The following is a 21,222-nucleotide window of genomic DNA, read 5'->3' as shown; positions in this document are numbered from 1 at the left end:
AGGTTCTAATCTGTCTTCATGGAATGTCCATGCAAGTACACTGTCTATAATGGTTCCCCGATTAGAGATCAGGAATAACAACACTGGCTGAGTTTTCTCCACTCTAGTCCATGGTGCTCCAGCAGCCACTCCAGGCACTGCTCCACAAACCACTGACCACCTCCAGGTGCTTACCCATTGTCTCTCGAGACAAGGAGGCCAAAGAAGAAGAAGTAGTCCATGGTGCTGAAGCCAGTTACAGCATTACATCAAATTTCGCACAGACCAAGCCATGATCATCTGGTAGCACTCTTTGCCGCTGAGTTAGAAGGTTGTGGGTTCAAGTCCCACACCAAGAGTTAAGTACAACAATCTAGGCTGACACTTCACTTTCAGCGGTGTTGGTTTTTGAATGAGATGTTAAACCAAGGCCCAGTCTGCCCTCTCAGGTCAATGTAAAAGATCCTGTGTCACTATGTTAAAAAAAAGAGCATGGGAGACCTGACAACTATTTATCTCTTAAGAAACGTCGCAAAAAAAGAACAGATTTTCTTCTCATTACCACATTGCTGTTTGTGGGAGTTTGCTGTACACAAATTAGCTGTGTGTTTCCTACACTACAACAGTGACTAGACTTCAGAAGTATTTCATTGGCTGTAACGTGCTTTGGGGCGTCCAGTGGGTGTGAAAAGGTGCTATATAAATGCAAGTTTTTCTTTTACTTTCTCATTACTGTTTTTCAAAGATAGTATCATGATTGAATAAATGGCTGCTCAAAAGTCATGTCTTTTTTATCTGCCCTTTCAAAATTAATAAGCTGGGCTCAGTTAGTTGTTCTCAGCCAGAGCAGTAGTTTGGAATGCTACAATTGCCCTCAGCTCACTGGGCTAGAGAGGAGGGAAAACAGCCAAAGATTTTGTTCCTGTCCTCTTGGATAGAGAATCCTTCATGGAAAGTACATGTGTGAACATCTTATGAAGACAAAACATGGTTCGGTTTTCATGCCCTCTCACACCATCCAACTCCCCTCCCAACACATGCACACATGCACACACATACATACACACACACACACACACAGATATGAATACCCTGCCAACACTCATTTTCTAGGTTCATCAATGAAGAACAGTTACTTAGGTAAGGTATTGGTCGACATTCAGTAACCCAGAATTATAACCCAGTATAAGTCACAGCCTGCAGGAGAGGAGAAGAGAACACTGGAAAAAGCTATAGCATGACTAACCATCTAGACAGTTGGGTTTCAGCCATGGCTCAGTGGCAGCACTCTTGCTTCTGAGTCAGAAGTTTGTGGGTTGAGTCCCACTCCAGAGGCTTAAGCACAAAGTCTCAGCTAGCACCCCAGTGCAGTATTAAGGGTTAGCTGCACTGTTGAAGGTGCTGTCTTTCAAATGAGGACTTTAATCTGAGGCTTCATTTGTGCTCTCAAGTGGATATAAAAGATTCCCAGGTGCTATTTCAAAGAAGAGCATGGGAGATTCTTCTGGCCAAAAATTAGCCCTAAATAACATCACTGAAAGGCAGATTATTACTGTGCCTATTTTGGTTGCTGCATTTCCTACATTATAACAGTGACTACATTTCAAAGTAATTTATTGTTGTGAAGTGCTTTGAGATGTCCTAAGACCATGAAAAGGTGTTACCTAAATGCAAATCTTTCTTTCATTTTCCTTACATTCATGGAGAGCTGCCCACATGTTTTCCATGTAAATAAGGACCAGTCTAATGTTGTAGAGTACAGGAAAAGTGGAATGTGTTGTGCTTTCAGGTAAATAGGACTGAAGAAGAGGGCACTGCCATCAGAACTCCATTTACAATGAAACAATAAGATTAACTTTAATGTTATTTTTGAAAAAAAAATCTGCAGGATCTTTTAAAAAGATAATTATGTGTTGATGACCTCATTAGGGAATACTGTCATGGAGAAGTCACTGAAACTAACAATGTGAGTGATCCGCATTAATGCAGACAGCTGAAACGATAAAATTGCTGAAATGGTCAGGGTTAATGACTATCTCTACTGATGCTAATTCAGCTCCCTCACACTGTCCCCAATGACAGTTTTTTTTTTCTCTAAAAAGTTATAGACGGGAGCAGAAAGCAAAAAGATTTCAGCAGAATTTACATAATTTTTTTTTAAAAAGGTCCCTCATGGTGATTCTACCTCTTTGATTTTTTTTCAGCAGAAGTATTACCACGGTAAAGAGAAAATTGAAATCAGTCATCACTGTGAAGAAGAGAGTAAAGGTACCAGTGGACACTCTCAATTATTCCATAATGATGGACAGGAAAAGACCCATACATCTATCCAGCCTGTTTCACACAACTGTGATGCCTTTTGCAACATAATACTGGCACTCCTCACCCCACCTGAAATTTATGTAATCTCCTGGAAGAGGTAAAAAAAGATAAAAACTGAGACCATGTAGGGGAGAAAAAGATTGGAATTCCTCTCCAACACCCATAGACAATTGAAACTAGTTCAGGAGACCACTCCAGCCCAAAGTGCACTTTTTCAAGAAATCTCACAGATATGAACACTATGTACCAAGCTGGTTATGATCTACCAAAGTAGTCCAAATGAAGATGGGGCAACATCAGAAGTGAGTTTATAGGAGACAAGCAGGTTGAAAAATAACACATGGAGGGAGAGAAAATAATTAATTTGTATTTGGCTAAGTAAATCTTTCATATTAGCATCAGCTCAGAGAAGTCTGAGCTCAATGCAGCTTCGGATTAAAGACCTGAATCACTTATGGAAGTACTAAGCATTTTTCCTTCAATTTTCTCCACACACATTTACTTTCCTACAGTGAACTTTGAAGGTGTAAAAGCTCAAAACAGATGCTGAGAATTGTTTAAAAACTTTTGAGAATTCTCATTTGCATTGTTTTGCTTCAAGGAAGCAGGCACCCACGTCCCTTTATAATGTGCTAACATATTTCATCCCATACAACATCATATATCACATACTCAGGTGGCAAAGTCTTGACAGTTCAGCATCGTAGGAATGCATGAATGCATGTCGCAGCCACATTTTTCTTGTCAAAAATATCTACCTGTAAATGATTAAATGCTGCAAGCTGAATATCTGACTTCACTTACATGTGGAAGAGCTACTTAAATATCATAGTTTTCTGTCCTGTGCTGTTAAGAAAACATCATACACTGTATCCTTTTAGTCTTATTGTCATTTAAAATAAGAGTATCATAAATTTATTTTACCAGATCTTTGATTCATTCTGCTTGATATGGCTCAGTAATGTGTTCTGATGACATCGCTAGCACCCTTCAGCATACAAAGCTTCCCTTCCAAATTAGTTAGAAGCAGCCTACCCATTAACAATGCTCATCTTTAGCAAGGTAGCAAACTAAAAATGAAGAAAGTGTTACAAAAATGATAGTGGCAATCAATATCAAATCATCAGTGGCTTTGGTGTAAAAATGCTCACACATATCTAAGATGTTGAAGGTGCCTCCAATTTTCAATGTTAGTGTTGGTAAATGAGAATCAAAGGTTTCCAATGTTTTTTGGCATGCTGCAATTCTGATGACTAGCATGTCTAATGTTCCTTCCAGAGAATAGTAGGCGTTCATGTCGATCGTAGGCAAGGGACAAGAAGCTGCCATGATTGACTGTGTAAAAGCCAGTCAACACTCACTGGAATAATATGTTTTACTTGATTTGCCACTGTTAGCTGCTGCAGGGTTGGTAGAAGCAGGATTGCAACTTTGCTACACACGAGCGCAGATATCATTGCTTTCAAGTATCTTAGCATGTGACAAGTTTAGCCATTCCAAAGGCACTTACTTCCCTTTATGATCTAGTTCTTACCCTCGAAAAGCACAATACATAAATTAATTATTCCTTACATATTTTGTGCTCTTTTATGTACCTATACTGTTGCTGTAAAGGTTCTGCACACCTTCTACTGTTAAAGCCAAAGAAAGCGTGTAACAGTAAAAGCGTCCTAGTAAATCAAGCATCATAATCTTAAAAATGAAGACAGCAGGCATTTAAAACAGGAAATGGAGCAGCAATAAAACGGCAGCTACTGAGACAGCCAGGTTCATTTATTTTCCTAGCCCAATAAAATTGTGCATTTAGAACTTTACCGGTAATCGTATGGATCCCAGCAACAGTAATTTGATTTAGTGAAAAGGTCCCATTGTTAATCACACGGTGCAAATGGATTTGGCTTCAGTGGCAATGATCTACCGTTAGCTGAACCAATAATTGGTCATGGCTTTTGATCTAACTTTCCCACACCAACTGCACGAGCTCACACAGCACCCAGGAAACAAAAATCAAGGAAAACTTTCTGTTGCAACGTAAGGAGCATGAAGCAACGAAATACTGCACGGTGCAACGGAGAAATGATATGTGAGGGTATTAAATATAAATGACACTGGGCTTTCATTTTAAAAGAATTTACGTTTAATTCCATACTGAGGTGTGTTTTCCGTCCAACAGTTTTAATTTTTGCGTTGTTTTAAATACTAGTACCAAACAATTAATAACTTCAATTTAACACCTAGATCCCATAACCATTCAAACATGATAAAAAAAGAGCTAAAACAGTATTTTTTTCTGATAGAAATGCTGCGAACTGCCAGCATTTTATTTTAATTTCCAGTTTTCAGTGTTTTCAGTTGTTTTTTTTTTATTTTTGTTTTCCACAATCTTGTATGAATTGCAAATTTTCTAGACATTTTTGAAGCACTGGCATTTTTTAACTTACATTGGCATAACCAATGACAATTCCAAGGGGAAGCAACCTCGTCCTTTCACTTTCTACAGCATCAGATTCAAGAGCAAAAATTGCTTTGGGTTGTTTTTTTTTACAGTTATTGCATTTTAATTTAAAAATTAAGCATATAAAATCGTACTTTGTGTGTGATTGAGGGAGAAACTCAATGAAAATAAATTATTCTTTGGTCGACCGCAGAAATAAATACCAATCTGGATTATCCTGTCGCCGAGCACTCAAATAAAATTCAGTGTTTTAGTGTAACGCCAAACGTGTAGCCACTTCTTTGCTTAAGAACGCTGCAGAAAAGCTTCGAAAATTGTTTTTAATAGACTTTGGTTTTGAATTTCCAAAAAGCATATGCAGTGTTGCAAAGCGATCACGAAAGATAACTGCAGAATATGAGTCTTACATTAAGAATCATATAGCCTGCAAACAAGGAGAGGCGCCTCAAGGGAAGAATAAACTCTCTACATCAAACATGACCGGTGCAGTTCAAACACACTGGGGTGCAATTAAAGCATTAACCATGGAACTCTCGCAGTCACTGTCACCAATTCGTTGTACTACAGTTACTGGAACACGCTCTCACTGCCGAACTTGGTTCTGAACAAGCAAGTTTCAGTCACGATTTATGTTATTTTGTTTAAATTCTGCCCTACAACAAAGTTAAGGCCTTCCATGCTGTGCAGTTCCTAACGTTGGCCAGTAATGTATTTGACTCGGGGCAAAGGTGAATTGCAGTATAATTGGTCAGAGCCAATAAACTTTGCAAGCTTGTTTAAAAATAATGTGCACTTTGCATTGTCCAGATCAAAAATATTTCGAATCCCTGAAAAAAAATTTCAGACTGAAGGAATTCACGCCACAAAGCATCCTGAACTGTAAACGATTTCAAAGGTCCTAAATGCTGTATTCAGTCATCAAAAGGGGCGTGAGGATTCAAAGGACTTTGGAAAGCGGTCCACACGCTGTTCTCGAAAGACCAAATGCCTTTCTCCCTTCGCTTTTAAACCCTACTCCCTTCAGAAAAGGGAGGAAGCCAGTGACTTTAAAATAACATGTTATATTTTAAGTTCGCAGAAACGATTTATTGCCCACCCGCCGATAACCTATTTTTGTCACTGCTCCGGTCAGTGGTGCTGACAGTCCCGGAGTGGGAGCCGACTCACCGTTTGACTGTTGTGTGTGTATGTCAACCCCCAGTGCCAGTCCAAGCTAACACCTTCAAAGTTAAAATAGGACACTTTCCAAAAGCCAAAAAGACGCAACAGCCCGAGACAGAGGTGTGGGGGGCACGTTTACCAGTGGAAGGATACAGCCGGAGAAAAGTTAGCAGAGTAGAGGTGGGAGGTGGGGGAACGATTGATTTTTAAATTGAATTTCAACTAAAGGGAGCACTGCTACCAACACTGAACAATGACCTCTCAATTCGGACAATGGGGCATTTTCTTTTAAAATATGTAGAATTTGTATTTTAAAAAACACAAACAGGTTGAAATGTTGAATGGGCGCGGGCGTGAGAGCTGGGTCCGGGGGCTCAGGGCTGGGGTTTAGGGTCTGGGATTGGCATCTGGAGTCTGGGAGTTGGAGTCTGGAAGCTGGGATCTAGGGTCTGGGATCTGGAGTCTAGGAAAAAGAGTCTGGAGTCTGGGAGCTTGGAACTGAAGTTTGGCTACTGGAGTCTGGGAACTGGAATCTGGGATCTGGCGTCTGGTATCTGGAGTCTGAGATCTGGGGTCTGGGATCTGGGGTCTGGGATCTGGCATTTGGAGTTTGGGGTCTGGGTTCTGGGGTCTATAATCTGGAGTCTGGGAACTGGAGTCCAGGAATTGGAGTCTGGGATCTGAACTCGAGGAGCTGGAGCTTGGGTCTGGGGTGCAGGAGCTGGACGAACCGGCACGGATGCACAAGTGCGAGGACGGAGCAGCTCAGTGGCGATGCCGGGGCTGTTGTCCGTGTCCCTCGCTGTCACTCAGAGAGCGGGCTCAGCGCACGACTCGGTAAAAGGGACAACTTCTACAATCTTGAATTCTGAGGGTTCTTCCCTTCGCTTACCTTGGTTGTGCCCCGCGGCCCCGCTGCACCCCTCCAGCTTCCAGCAGACCAGGCAGAAGTAGCAATAAGTCCAGCAGAGAAGTGCCTTCCGAAGGGCTGTCGCCGAGCTCCGCCGCCGTGCCATCGCTGGGCCCCGACCCAGAGCGGAGTGCTGGCGGCTGGCGCTCGCTGTCTGGGTGGCTCTGTCAGTCTGGCAGTGACCCGGGGAGGGCGGCTCACACCTCAGAGTCCGCCCGGGAGCGAGGGAGGTGCTCAGCCCTCTGTCTGTATATGTATCGACTCTGCACCACATACACATACACTGGACGCGGCGGGGGGCGGGGGGAGGGGAGACGGAGGGAGGTGCAGACTCTGCACCACACAGGCTTGGGCAAGGGGTAAGTGGGAGGAGGGTGGTAGTAAGGTGCAGGAGGTGGACAGAGGTGGACTAGGGGAGAGGTTGGTCGACGCACTACACCACCCGGTCCCACATTCTCCTTCCTCTGAGTCACAGGCAGCCGTCTCCAGAGGCTGCAGGATGCTCGCCACCCCCCGGTTTGGGCCACTCCAGACTATTTTATGTAAGTGTGGGAGAGATACTGAGCCACTCCACACGCATATACTACACACTGAGGGAGGGAGGGAGGAGGAGTCGCTCAGCACAAACCCAGCCATTGCACGGACCTGTCAATCACCCTCACCACAACACCATGCCCACTTACCAGCTGGCTGCAAGAAGTTGGTACAGTAGTTGCTGCAGCCCCCTCTGTTCTCTATCCCTGTGTACCAGAGAAATCTCCCAGCTCTGCCTGGTCAATATGCTTGAAGCCTGGTTTCTGAAGAAGATTCTCATTCGCTGTATGCGAGATTATCAGCAATTGGAGACAAGAACACCAAATCCCAGTTTTCACAGCAAAAACTGGATTGGGGGCTATCGTTCCAAAATACTGGGGAGCATCCCGGAATCGCATATCCAGAGTGATGCAATAAACCAGAGCCCGTGGACACGTTCCCTGAAGGATACACCTTTTGATTTTGCTGGAATTTTTACTGTCTTGATTTATTTTACTGTTATAACTTTTGGATAGATCGGCACTTTTCTTGGACTCAGAAAGAAGCGTTTTTCTGTAATAGTTTTCATTGTAAAATAAGTCACACGTTTGAAACCACAGATATCATACATTGAAATCTAAACCACGAATGTCTTTATCCTTGAAATAGTTGACTCACAATTTCATTACGCTGGTTAACACATTTACATTATCAGCAACATAAGGAAAGCTTCTAGCACGCGGTTACAGGATAATATTCATTTTATTTCAATGCATAAGTCCTTCTGAATTATCGGTTGTGATGACACGATGTTAACGTGATGTACTCAGAAAAATCTGAGCAATTATTTCCCATTTATTTTTCGTTGTTGCGTTATCAATCTACTAGAACCTGGGATTCTTTCATATTGAACTGCTCTAGTTTACTTAAAACTTTATTTTTTGTATTTTCCTATTGCCTTTGCATCTACACATTTCCCCCTCTTCCATCTTATTTTTCGAAGTTGACCTGCTGAAAACACCCTTTGCTGAGCTTTCCGTGTTACGCCCTCTATTCCCAACTACTCTGCCGGTTTCGAATTTTCTTCTGTCACTCCGCTCAGCTCCTGCCTTTGCTGCTAAAGCTCTTTAACTGCCGAGAGTGGGACTTTCACACTTCATTTATTTTCTCTCCCCAAACGCTGCAAGGCTCCAATTTCTAATGCTGCGACCGAGCCTTTTGAGCTGACTGGATTTTAAGCAGCACCTGGGCTTCATTTATGACATCCCACGTTCAACTGTCAGCACCAGTCATCAGATATTTGTCTCGCTTCCCAGCTCTCAGCTCATGCTACTTTATAACTGAAAGCTTCAACGGGTAGCTCTGAATCTTCTAATTAAAATAATCAATTTAGCCGTATTTGGCCTTCCATGTAAAATTATATTTGCATCGCCAAAAACGTAATCAGTGTCTCTGTTAATATGTTAAATACACAAATTGTTAATATTTTTAGAACTAATTGAAGTCAAAACACAACAGTGATGTATAGTATAATCCGTCCTCCATCTGCGGCGATCAGTAAGTATGCTGGAAAAGAGAAACGAAAAACAGAATTATTGATGAGAAACAGCCATGAAGCTGCAAAAAAATAAATCATAGAATGTGAAATTGGGCCACCGCAGCAGCGCAAAACAAGCTCCTAGTTAATGGGCAGCCGTTTTTTTTTACCCCGCCTGATCTTTCCATTGAAGTTCACAGGACGATAGTTCAAACTCTTTTTGAAGATCAGTTTCCTGGTCTCGCTGTCGCTTTTACTTGGTCTGAAATTAAAATCTTGGCAATATTTTCCAAGTCGATGGAAAGTGAGAACTGGCGCAGTGTATAAAAGGGTGCCGATTGACGATGAGCCCCATTCACGCTGCATGCTGACTTAATAACTTTAATAGGTCCCCCTCAACAGGGAGCTGTGGATTATCTCACATTGTCGCTTCCGATATCTTCTACCCCATATTTCTATATATATTGAACAATTATTATGTAGGAATTACAAGGCAATGTTACAACGCAGGGATTCAGACGATGGAATGACGGCATAATTGAAGTCCAGGATATATACTTTGATAGAGGTAGATATCGTGCGTCTGTTTTGTTATTTCCCTTGACTCACCAGTGTCTCCGTTGTGCAATGGTGTGCAGTTCTATTTTATATTCTGAGGGCGTGACTGGGAAGGTCAGGTCCCACAAGACCTCTATTTTACACACAAGAAAATCAAACCTGATAGTTCACACGTTGTAAAATATCACTTATTGGTTGGCAGTAGCACGCAGTGTTCAATAATTCATTTAAAGGCAAGCCTCAGATTCTATCCGGCACCATTGCACCCATAGAATAAATAGAATGCTGTCAAACTTCACGGGGAAACTATTGAATCAGCTCTCTTAACAGGGATTTACTATAAGAATGTTTAAGCCCTGGTTTGATGTTAGGTATTGGATACTACCACAAACATTGATATAACAAAATGTTTAAAGCCACTAAATTAATTGCATAGGAACCAGAATAGGCCATTCAGCCCCTTGAACCAGCTCTGCCATTCCATTAGATCATGGTTGACCTGACCCTCAACTCTATTTAACCAGTTTTGAAATTAATGCTGGGGTACATTACAAAACAGGCTATAGATCAGAGCCCAGGCTTCATTTATCAGAAGAACAGTTAAGAAGCTGCAGACATTCTGACTCTGGTATTAAAAAGATAGTGCAGAAATTTGTGATGTCTGGGGAGTAATGGCTAGAATATGATTCCTGGAGAATTGATATACTGTGTTTAACATATTACAGACACATATTTACAGAATAAAAAAATAATGCTTTAACCAATGCTGCTCTATTGGTATCAGTAAATTCATTCAAGAATATTTTCATTAAGTTTCATCCTAATTCACAAGGTTTCCCCCCCCCCCCACTACTCTTTGCAATATAATGGGGTTGAATAGTGCCTCACAAGCAATAGTGAGTTATATAAGAGAAAAAAAAGAATGAGAAAAGATTAGGTTGGGCCATCAGGTGCCAGACATTCTACCATTTATGCAAAACAGGAATTGCAAGCTTAAAAGAGCAAACCTGTTCTATAGATTGACCACTCTCTCACTTAAATATTGGGCTGCATCTTAATTCCCAAAAATGGGTGGTTTGAAGTTGTGTCAGAGATTAAAATGCAAAATCTCTGGAACAGCAACCGATCCTGCCTCGAGCCCACCCACTCCCGGTTTTAACAGAAGTGGGATGAGGGGTAGGAAACCAATCATTCATGGGAAGTGGGTTGGTCATTTAAACATTATGTTGAAGCTGTGCCTTTATTTTAGCAGTCGTTCTATTTTTCACCACAAGCCACCAGATTTCCCAGGCCTTGGGAAACTCAACAGCTTAAAGAAGGCAAGAGGACTGAATCCATGAGCTGAGTGCCTTCACAGCACTGTTTGTGGGCCAGGAGAAGTAGGAGTCCTTCCTCCATGCCCAACAAGCTACTTAGGACCACCCCCCACCCACTCACTCATGAACTGCCTGCTCCCTCCTCAACCACCATTGGGGCACCACCAACCCGATCATAATAGGACATCAAACACCCTGCACCCCCCACCCCCCCTCCCAAACCCTCCAATCAGGAACCCCTGACCACCATAGGATCCAGCCCATGATCTGGACCCCCTCCATGATCTGGACCTCCCCCCACAATCAGGACAACACCCTCGATCTTTCTAATTCTCCCAACACACCTGCTTTCATAGGGTTCAGTCTTGAGAAGCTAGCTTCGCACCTGAGTAGTCTCCAACCTGTCAATCAAGCTGTCAGTGGACAGGAACACCACAGAAAAATGAAAGCCACCTTGCAGTTTACTTCTGCAGGACATTCTGGAAACCTGTTGTTCTGGGTTTCCCAACCTTCACAACAGCTTCACTAGCCCACATCCCAACACAGCACTCATTTCTGGCTATAATTCAAGCCATTGTTTCAGTAGATTAGTTTGGAATTTGCCCTCCCTCAAGCATGGACAATGTTTTCTGGTTCTACTGTTCTGGACAAGGTGAAACAACTTGTCATGATCCATATTATCTAGTCCTTTCAGAATCCTAAACACAATTACATCATCTCTCTACCTTCTCTTTTCCAGCTGCCCAATTTACATAATCAATTCTTCCATTTGCCCAATCATTCTGGTTGCTCTATTCTGTATACTTTCAATAGCCGTATTTTTTTTTTCGTACTGTGGCGATTAGAACAGTGCACATTATTTTAAGTGCAGTCACAGCAATGATTTATAAAGTGCCAGATCACCTCACTATTTCAGCTCAATATTGATCTTTTAATACATCCCACCATTTGATTTGCTTTACACTGCCAAAAAACATTGTTGTGATAGCTTCAATTTGTTGTCAATCTAAATCCACATATCTGTCTCTTTTACAATGCATATTGTTTTCTTCCCATTTAAGTAATAGTCATTTCTGGGAATCTTTGTCCCATGTGAAGCAGTTTGCATTTCCCTACATTGACTTTCATCTGCCACCTGTCTGCCCAATTCCCAAGTTTATTCAAATCCTCCTGTACCTTATCCTGTTCAGCTTATTTATGAAGATATTAATCTAAAATGTCCCAAACAGACACCTGTGGGACTCCACTAGCAACTTTCTGTCAGGCTGATGACAATTAGGGTGGCGCAGTGGTTAGCACTGCAGCCTCACAGCTCCAGGGACCCGGGTTCGATTCTGGGTACTGCCTGTGCGGAGTTTGGAAGTTCTCCCTGTGTCTGCGTGGGTTTTCGCCGGGTGCTCCGGTTTCCTCCCACATCCAAAGACTTGCAGGTGATAGGTAAATTGGCCGTTGTAAATTGCTCCTAGTGTAGGGAGGTGATAGGGAATATGGGATTACTGTACGGTTAGTATAAATGAGTGGTTGTTGGTCGGCACAGACTCGGTGGGCCAAAGGGCCTGTTTCAGTGCTGTATCTCTAAATAAATAAATAATTCCTGCACCACCACCCTCTGGGTTCCATTGATCAACCAATTACGTACTTGTGGTGAAGTCTTTCTACTGATTCCTGCTTTCTTTATTTTGAGTACCTTTCCAGAGCCTTACTGAAATCTAAGTACACAACATCCACTGCTTTACTCTTATTAAACTCCAATGTTACATCTTCAAAGAAAACCAGTAAGTTACATTAGCAAGACCTGCCCTTCATTAACCCATATTTGCTTTCTTTTATGATTTTTTTCTATCCAGATGCTCCATTAACTTATCTTTCATAATGATTTCAATAACTTTAGCCATAATGAACACCAAACTCACTGGTTTGTAGTTTCCTGGGTCACTTTGGGTACCCTTTTTAAAGATAGGAGCAACATCTGATTTTCTCCAGTTCCCAAGCATTTCTCCAGTATTCAGTGATTTCTATAAGATTTGTGCCAGAGCCCCTGCAATTCCCTTCCTTATTTCCTAAAGAATCCTTGGATACATCTTATACAGGCCCTGAGATTTATTCACCATAAATTTGCACATCTGTACAGCAACCATGCTGATAGTAATGTGAATACTGTAACATCTTACCTTTAACTGCACACTTTAGCACCCTTTCCAGATTAAGTTAGCTACCTGCCACCCAGTTATTGAGGCCATCATAAGTCACTCACATCCATTCTGTCCATGTTTAAAATAACTATTATTACGACCTCAGTAGAGATTTTTAACTTTAAGACAAACGTTATGAACTCCCCAGACCAATTAAAGAATTACACAAGATTTCGCAATTTAAGACTTTTACTATAACAACTAAAAATCCACATTAAATAAACAGTACTTAGTAGGTAGCTAACACACTGAATTATAGAGAAAGGTATTTCCCATTAACGTATTAACACATTCATAAACCCCACACCACATTTTTACATTACAGTGTTCACATCAGAAAGGTATCCTTGCAGTTAAAAGACCCAAACTCCTCCAAGCTCCAATGGGCTGGATCTCTCAGTGTTCAGCTCAAAGCCAATGTCCCCTTTACTTCCAAGCAACTGGACTTCTGTTAATAAAACAATCTCTGGTGATCCTGTTGGCCTTTTCTCCTCCACAAATCTTAAGCCTTTGAACTGGGTTCACATTTTAGCAGCCTTTTGCTGTAGAGAACAGTTGTTTCTCTCTCTGTCTCTTGGCTTCTGTTCTTCCTTTCTACCTTTCAGCCTACAGACCAAGAAAAGCCTCTCGAATTTATCCAGATGAAAAGTCAACATTTGTTTCCCTTTTACAATTCTCAGAGACCATGGGATAAATCTTACCAGCCCCTCGATGCCACAGATCGCGGTGCGGGGGCCAGTAAAATTATGTGGGGAGAGACCCACCTTGACCCGTTATGTCGAGAAGGGCCCGTCACAAATTGCTGGCAGCGAGGGGACCTCAAGGCGGCCCCCCCCCACCGCCGCATGGCGGCGGCACCCCTATTACAATATGTTAAACGTTACTTACCTCTGCAGATTATGCAGCCCACTGCTCTCCATGGACATCTCCGGATTTTGCGCTGAAGGGCGGCCATCACGTGCCGCTCCGTTCACAATTTGAAAAGCCGGTGGGTCCTCAGAGGCGGAAGGTTTCACAGCAGAAGGTAAGTTCCTTTTCAGGGGCCTCACTCTGCATTCTTAAAGGGAGAAGGAGGGGGGATTACAGGGGTCCCACTCTGCATACTGTAAGGGAGGAGAGAGGGGGTCTGGGATTACTGGAGTGAAAGCTCTGCAGGCACGAAGGGAGGCAAACATTACGCTCTGTGTTTATTCCTGTTTGTGAAGGAGCCTTGGCACTCTAGTCATCCTGTGTTTGGGGAGGGTACCAGAAGGGGTAGGAGCAGTCATGTTATATGGATGGTGAGGGCGATCGATTCAGCCGGTAGGTCAACACCAATCCCAGCCCTATTAGGAACCTTCAAATACATGAAGGGTTCAACTTTATTTATCACATGGAAATAGGTATGGCTCATCATACATTGCATGATCCACTGCTCCTCAGGATCCGTATGCACCAGAGGCAAAATCAATAGGCAGGTGTGATCCACTTAGAGGCCCCCGGTCGTGTGCAGCAGCCCCCAAGGGAAGCCCGCCATTACGATTGCCGTGCATCTACAGGCCCCACATGACATGCCATCGGAGGTCAGAGCACCAGTGTCAGAGGCAATTGCACATGTAGAGAGGGTGGTGACATGTTGCTGCTCAAAGATGACCTGCAGCCCATGGGCTTCGGTGGACATCCTATGCCTTTGGTCCTCATAGTGGCAGTGGTTCTCAAGTTTGACACCTATGCAGCTTTTCAGCAGCCCACCAGAGAACTTTGTGGGGTCACACAGTCAGCAGTGCACTGCTGCATCAGGGAGGTCATCGATGCCCTGCACTGGAGGGCCAGTGAGTATGTCCGCTTCAGGATGGACTCTCACAGCCAGGCCCAGAGGGCCATCGGTTTCGGCACCATTGCCGGAGAACCATAGGTTGCAATGTTCATAGCCTGCACTTATGTGGCCAACAGGCTTTCCGCCAGGCTACCATCTGCAGACATCACCATTAAAGGAATCCTCTCAATTTAGGTGAAGCTGGTATGTGATCAGTACAGATGCTTCATGTAAATTTTTGACCACTTCTCAGGCAGCTGCCATGACACCTGGGTCCTGCACCAGTCCCAGCTGCCACCGCTGCTCACTGAACTGGCTCAGATGGAGGGGTGACTTCTTGGAGAAAAAGGCTATGCCTTGTAGACATGGCTCCTGACAGCAGTGAGAGATCCCAACACTGCTGAAAAGGAGAGATACAACGCCAGCCACTGAGCTACAAGAATCATCATTGAGCAGGAAATTGGCATGCTGAAAGAGCACTTCCAATGCCTGGATGGATAGAGTGATGCCCTGTACTTCGGGCCAAAAACGCCAGCTCCTTTCTTTGCTGCTCTGCGCAACTACGCACTCAATAGGCGTGGCATGATGAGGAGAGACGTCAACAGGATTCCTCCTTGGACTATGAGGATGCTGAGGATCTACAACATCAAAAATACATGGGAGGGCAGATGGCACCCAGGCTCTGCACACAGGGCTGACAGTGAGCCAGGGATGTATGGCAGTGGCTTATCAGCCAAAGGCAGTCTGCACCATAGGAACTGACATGAGCTCTGCAAGCCACACATCACTCTTGCTCACCTGTTGTGCACCAGTTCACATCTGCAGCATCCCTGTATAAACCATTAGAGGCAGCAACTGACTGAGCCAATGTCCATATCACTGCATCCGTGGAGACGCTCAAGAGTAATGGTGGCATGCCAATGATGTTATTGCATACGTTGGCTCTCTTGAAGAACGAATGGTGCAAAGGGATGTGGCATTGGAACTACATACTGGCAAACATCATTCACACAGTGAAAAGGACATACATGTTGGTGAGGAAAATTTAGTGAAAGACGTATTTACATTGCTGTGACACCCGTGCATTCCCAGTTGTGTCAGTGTGTTCTCTGTAAACCCCTGTAATACCTTTTACACAGAAACATAGATAATAGGAGCAGGAGGAGGCCATTCGGCCCTTCGAGCCTGCTCCGCCATTCATCATGATCATGGCTGATCATCTAACTCAGTAGCCTGTTCCCGCTTTCGCCCCATACCCTTTGATCCCTTTATCCCCAAGAGCTATACCTAACTCCTTCTTGAAAACAAACAATGTTTTGGCCTCAACTGCTTTCTGTGGTAGCAAATTCCACAGGCTCACCATTCTATGGGTGAAGAAATTTCTCCTCATCTCAGTCCTGAAAGATATCCTTAGACTATGACCCCTGGTTCTGGACTCCCCCAACATCGGGAACATCCTTCCTGCATTTAGCCTGCCCAGTCCTGTTAGATTTTTATAGGTTTCTATGAGATCCCACCTCACTCTTCTGAACTCCAGCGAATATAATCCTAACCGACTCAATCTCTCCTCATACGTCAGTCCCACCATCCCAGGAATCAGTCAGGTAAACCTCCACTGCACTCCCTCTATAGCAAGAATATCTTTCTTCAGACAAGGAGACCAAAGCTGCACACAATATTCCAGATCTGGTCTCACCAAGGCCCTGTATAATTGCAGCAAGACATCCCTGCTCCTGTACTCGAATCCTCTTGCTATGAAGGCCAACATACCATTTGCCTTTTTTATCGCCTGTTGCACCTGCATGCTTACCTTCAGCGACTGGTGTACGAGAACACCCAAGTCTCGCTGCATATTCCCCTCTCTCAGTTTATAGCCGTTCAGATAATAATCTGCCTTCCTGTTTTTGCTACCAAAGTGGATAACCTCACATTTATCTGCATTATACTGCATCTGCCATGCATTAGCCCACTCACTCAACTTGTCCAAATCACCCTGAAGCCTCTCTGTATCCTCCTCACAACTCACCCTCCCACCCAGTTTTGTGTCATTTGCAAATTTGGAGATATTACATTTAGTTCCCTCATCTAAATCATTAATGTACATTGTGAATAGCTGGGGTCCTAGCACCGATCCCTGTGGTACCCCACTAGTCACTGCCTGCTATTCAGAAAAAGACCCATTTATCCCTACTCTTTGTTTCCTGTCCGCCAACCAATTTTCTATCCATTGCAATACACTACCCCCAATCCCATGCGCTTTTATTTTACATGCTAATCTCTTATGTGGGACTTTGTCGAAAGCCTTCTGAAAGTCCAAATAAACCACATCCACTGGCTCCCCCTCATCAACTCTACTAGTTACATCCTCGAAGTATTCTAGTAGATTTGTCAAGCACGATTTCCCTTTTGTAAATCCATGCTGACTCTGCCCGATTCTACCACTGTTCTCTAAGTGCTCTGCTATAAAATCTTTGATGATGGACCTCTAGAATTTTCCCCACTACCGACGTCAGGCTGACTGGTCTATAGTTCCCTGTTTTCTCTCTACCTCCCTTTTTAAATAGTGGGGTTTCATTAGCAACCCTCAATCTGTAGGAACTGTTCCAGAGTCTATAGAATCTTGGAAGATGACCACCAATGCATCCACTATTTCTAGGGCCACTTCTTTAAGTACTCTGGGATGCATACCATCAGGCCCTGAGGATTTATCGGCCTTCAATCCCATCAATTTCCCCAACACCATTTCTCTACTAATACTGATTTCTTTCAGTTCCTCTCTCTTACTAAGCTCTGTGTTCCCCAACATTTCTGGTGTGATATTTGTGTCCTCCTCTGTGAAGACAGAACCAAAGTATGCATTTAGTTGGTCAGCCATTTCTTTATTCCCCATAATAAATTGCCCTGTTTCTGACTGTAAGGGACCTACGTTTGTCTTCACCAATCTTTTTCTCTTCACATACTTATAGAAACTTTTACAGTCAGTAAAAGACTATTTAAGTCTCACGTCCTGGAATGAGCAAAATTAAGAGTATTCACCCAGGTGCAGCACGCCTACAAGCAGGAATGTTACATTTGAGTGGAAGAAAAGGATCGCAGCTTCACAGGACACTTGGACACAGCAGGGTGAGTATGTGGCAGCAAAGCAGAAAGTGCTGGGGTAACTCAGCAGGTCAGGCAGCATCTGTGGAGAGAGAAGCAGAGTTAACTTTCAGGTCTGTGAACCTGGTCAAGTTATCTCTGCTTCTCTCTCCACAGATGCTGCCTGGCCTGCTGGGTTTTTCCAGCACTTTCTGCTTTGCTGCCAGATTGACAGCAGCCCCACACTTCAGCAGTCAGGTAAGTATTCTTTGACAGCTATCAGGAAGCAGGTGCTGGGGTGCTTAACATAGGGCACCAGCCCCTGCTGCACAGCTGTCAAAGGGTTCCTCACTGCGCTGAATGTCCCGCCTCGCCCCACATAATATCAAGGGGGAGGTTCAGCGCAGTGATGCTAGGCCCTCGCGCATAATATTGCAGGAGCTCTGCGGCGGCCATTAAATGCGGGCACCCGTTGAGTTTAAAGGACGTTGCCACAGAGCGCGGCGCCTGGATAAAATTCAGCCTCAAAAGTCTAACCATAGCAAAACCATTTGGACCCTCCTTTGTTTCCAGGTGTTAAAAATTGCCTCTGCCTCCTATTTTACAATCTGTGAATCTGGGAGAGCGAAACCCATTGTCCTTTAGGTGTTACAACCTTGCACCCTGCTTTCAAAAGGGTCTTTGAATGGGCATTCTTGTTCTCATGGTAACCAAGACCCTTGTCTTGTCTCTGGCTGGAATTTTATGCTGTCCCCCGCAGTAAGTTTGGAGGCAGGGAGAGCATAAAATCAGGTTGATGGTGGTTGGGGAGGGGGGATCGGGATATAGAATCTCACAACCATCCTGTTCTGTCGAAATTTCACAGCCTTCCTGCCCCACTGCCAATTGAGGCCCTTGACTAGGTAATTGACCCCTAATTAAGGGCCTCTTCCTGCCGCAGCCGCAATTACCCATGCAGCAGGTAGCCCTATCGCTGCATAGGAAGCAAGGCACAAGAAACTGTGTGGGCTGCTTCCTGGCTGCGGGGTGATGGTGGGTCCCTTTTTCAAAGGCACTTAGGGAAGGGGGGGGGCCTGCTGAGGGCCACCACCCTGCCCTTGCTGGCGACCCCCTATCCCCCCTCCTCTGCGACCCCATTCTGTGAGACCCCTCCCACCTTGACATACCTTGAAACAAAAACAGGAAATGCTGGAAATACTCAGCAGGCCTGGCAGCATCTGTGGACAGAGAAGCAGAGTTAACATTTCAGGTCAGTGACCCTTCATCAGAATTGACAAATATTAGAAATGTAAAAGGTTTTAAGCAAGTAAAGTGGGGGTGGGGCAAGAGATAACAAAAGAGAAGGTGTTGATAGGACAAGGTCACAGAGAATAACTGACCAGAAGGTCATGAAACAAAGGCAAATGGTATGTTAATGGTGTGGTGATAGACAAAGCGTTAGCACAGAGAGGGTGTTAATTGACTGTAAAATGAACAGCCCTGGCTCCAAGCACAAACATTGAGCCTGGTTCCAGCGCCACTCCTCAGTGTCTGGTGACTGCTGCTACAGCATCAGCAGCCACCGCCTCCGTGGTGGTGCTGCAACTGTCAGCTTCTGATTGGCTGGCAGCTCTGAAAGGCTGGGAATTCCGGCAGCAGGGTCCTAAGTCATATAGAAGGCCCAGCGGCACAGTGGTTAGCACTGCAGCCTCACAGCTCCAGGGACCCGGGTTCGATTCCGGGTACTGCCTGTGTGGAGTTTGCAAGTTCTCCCTGTGTCTGCGTGAGTTTTCTCCGGGTGCTCCGGTTTCCTCCCACAAGCCAAAAGACTTGCAGGTTGATAGGTAAATTGGCCATTATAAATTGTCACTAGTATAGGTAGGTGGTAGGGAAATATAGGGACAGGTGGGGATGTTTGGCAGGAATATGGGATTAGTGTAGGATTAGTATAAGTGGGTGGTTGATGTTCGGCACAGACTCGGTGGGCCGAAGGGCCTGTTTCAGTGCTGTATCTCTAATCTCTGATCTCTCCTGTCTAGTCAAGTGCCTAATCAGCACAAAATTCAAATGGGCCTTCCGCACAAAAGCCGGCATGGGGATCGCAGCACAGTTTCCCCTGACGTCGATCCCCCTGCTGCTAGCACAAAATTCCACCCCACATGTCTCTTCCAAATGTCCGTTTTACACTGCAGTAACGATCACAGTTTTTAAAACACAACCATACTGCAAAGGCCGGCATTTATAACACTATTATAATTTAACCCCCAGTAATTTCTTTACAATTGTACTTAAAATTTATAGACTTCCAGTGAGAGCAATATCTAGTAATGCTGGGTAGAATACAAGTGTATCTATGTTACCAAATATTGATTATATGACTGATAAATATTGTGATGGCATATATTGCAAAGATATTCCAGGATATTTATTATTTTGTATACATTATATTTTGTAAATAATAAAATATACCTTAAAGTGGTTACAGAGCAGTGATATAATTTTGGGATTTGGTAAATGGTTAAGTTTTATCCTGATGGTTTAGGAACCCCTCAGATATATTGCTCCCCCTTATTCATGACAGAAATATTCATCATTCTCTGCACATTGTCTTCATCTGTTACAAGACAGATTGCAGAGCTGCGAATAAACAAAGTAATGCAGTACACTTCGAATCATCTCAAAAATATAAAACTGATCAGAAAGAGGCAGTTAAAGGATGGGCCATGTAATTGAGTTTGATTACAAGACTCATTATAATGGTATTCTCCATCCCACCTATGCTAATAAGTGGAGTAATTAAAAATAGGAAATACAGATGAGGGGGCATTATAATTGCTGTCCTGACCAAAAAAAGTAAAATGATAAAGTTCCATCAAAGTATCGTTTTATCTGAGAAATTAGAGTTTTAAGTAAATACTCTGGACTACATTTTATTAATGCAATTTTTGTTGGTACTAATAGCAACACAAAGGAGAGAAAAATTTAGCTGGCACGCTGAAGATAAATGGCTATAAACAAAGCTGGAAGTTTAAGGGGTTTTACTTGTTTCTGTCCCTTTCATATCTGAGTTCTAATGTACAGCGACACTTTCCTAGTCTTGTGCTTCTGATGGCATGCATTACGCAATATAAATATTATGGATATTGGTGCTATTGTTATGTTACTGTGGATAAAATTATATCTTATATTTTGCACTAGACAAGCAATATTGACTTATTACTATTGGAAAAGTTAAGTGTTGCACTGCAACTACTTTGCAACATTGGCAGAAAGCATAAAATTATTATATTGAGTATGGTATTTATTATTTTGCCACCTTTCCTATTGAAAGCCACCACATTTCATTTACCATGTTTGGTGAACATCAACGCAAGCTCGAGGAGCAGCACCTGACCTTTCACTTAGTCACTCTATAACCTTGCGGACT

At 43.6% G+C, this 21,222-nt stretch overlaps 1 protein-coding gene across 2 annotated transcripts in view; it reads right to left on the bottom strand.

Annotated features, from left to right (window-relative positions):
* LOC137369368 (ephrin type-A receptor 5-like) overlaps positions 1 to 7,268 on the bottom strand; it is a 389,228-nt gene extending 381,960 nt beyond the window's left edge. For both annotated transcript variants that reach the window (XM_068030470.1, XM_068030471.1), the window contains exon 1: positions 6,810 to 7,268. In XM_068030470.1, coding sequence (XP_067886571.1) covers positions 6,810 to 7,107 — 298 coding nt within the window. In that variant the 5' untranslated portion in view covers positions 7,108 to 7,268. The remainder of the gene's footprint in view (positions 1 to 6,809) is intronic.
* Positions 7,269 to 21,222: the final 13,954 nt, after the last annotated feature.

Source organism: Heterodontus francisci, chromosome 4 (genome assembly GCF_036365525.1).
Source record: "Heterodontus francisci isolate sHetFra1 chromosome 4, sHetFra1.hap1, whole genome shotgun sequence".
Classification (NCBI taxonomy): Eukaryota; Metazoa; Chordata; class Chondrichthyes; order Heterodontiformes; family Heterodontidae; genus Heterodontus; species Heterodontus francisci.
Note: the sequence above shows the minus strand (reverse complement) of the source record. Positions and strands in the feature narration are given on the sequence as shown.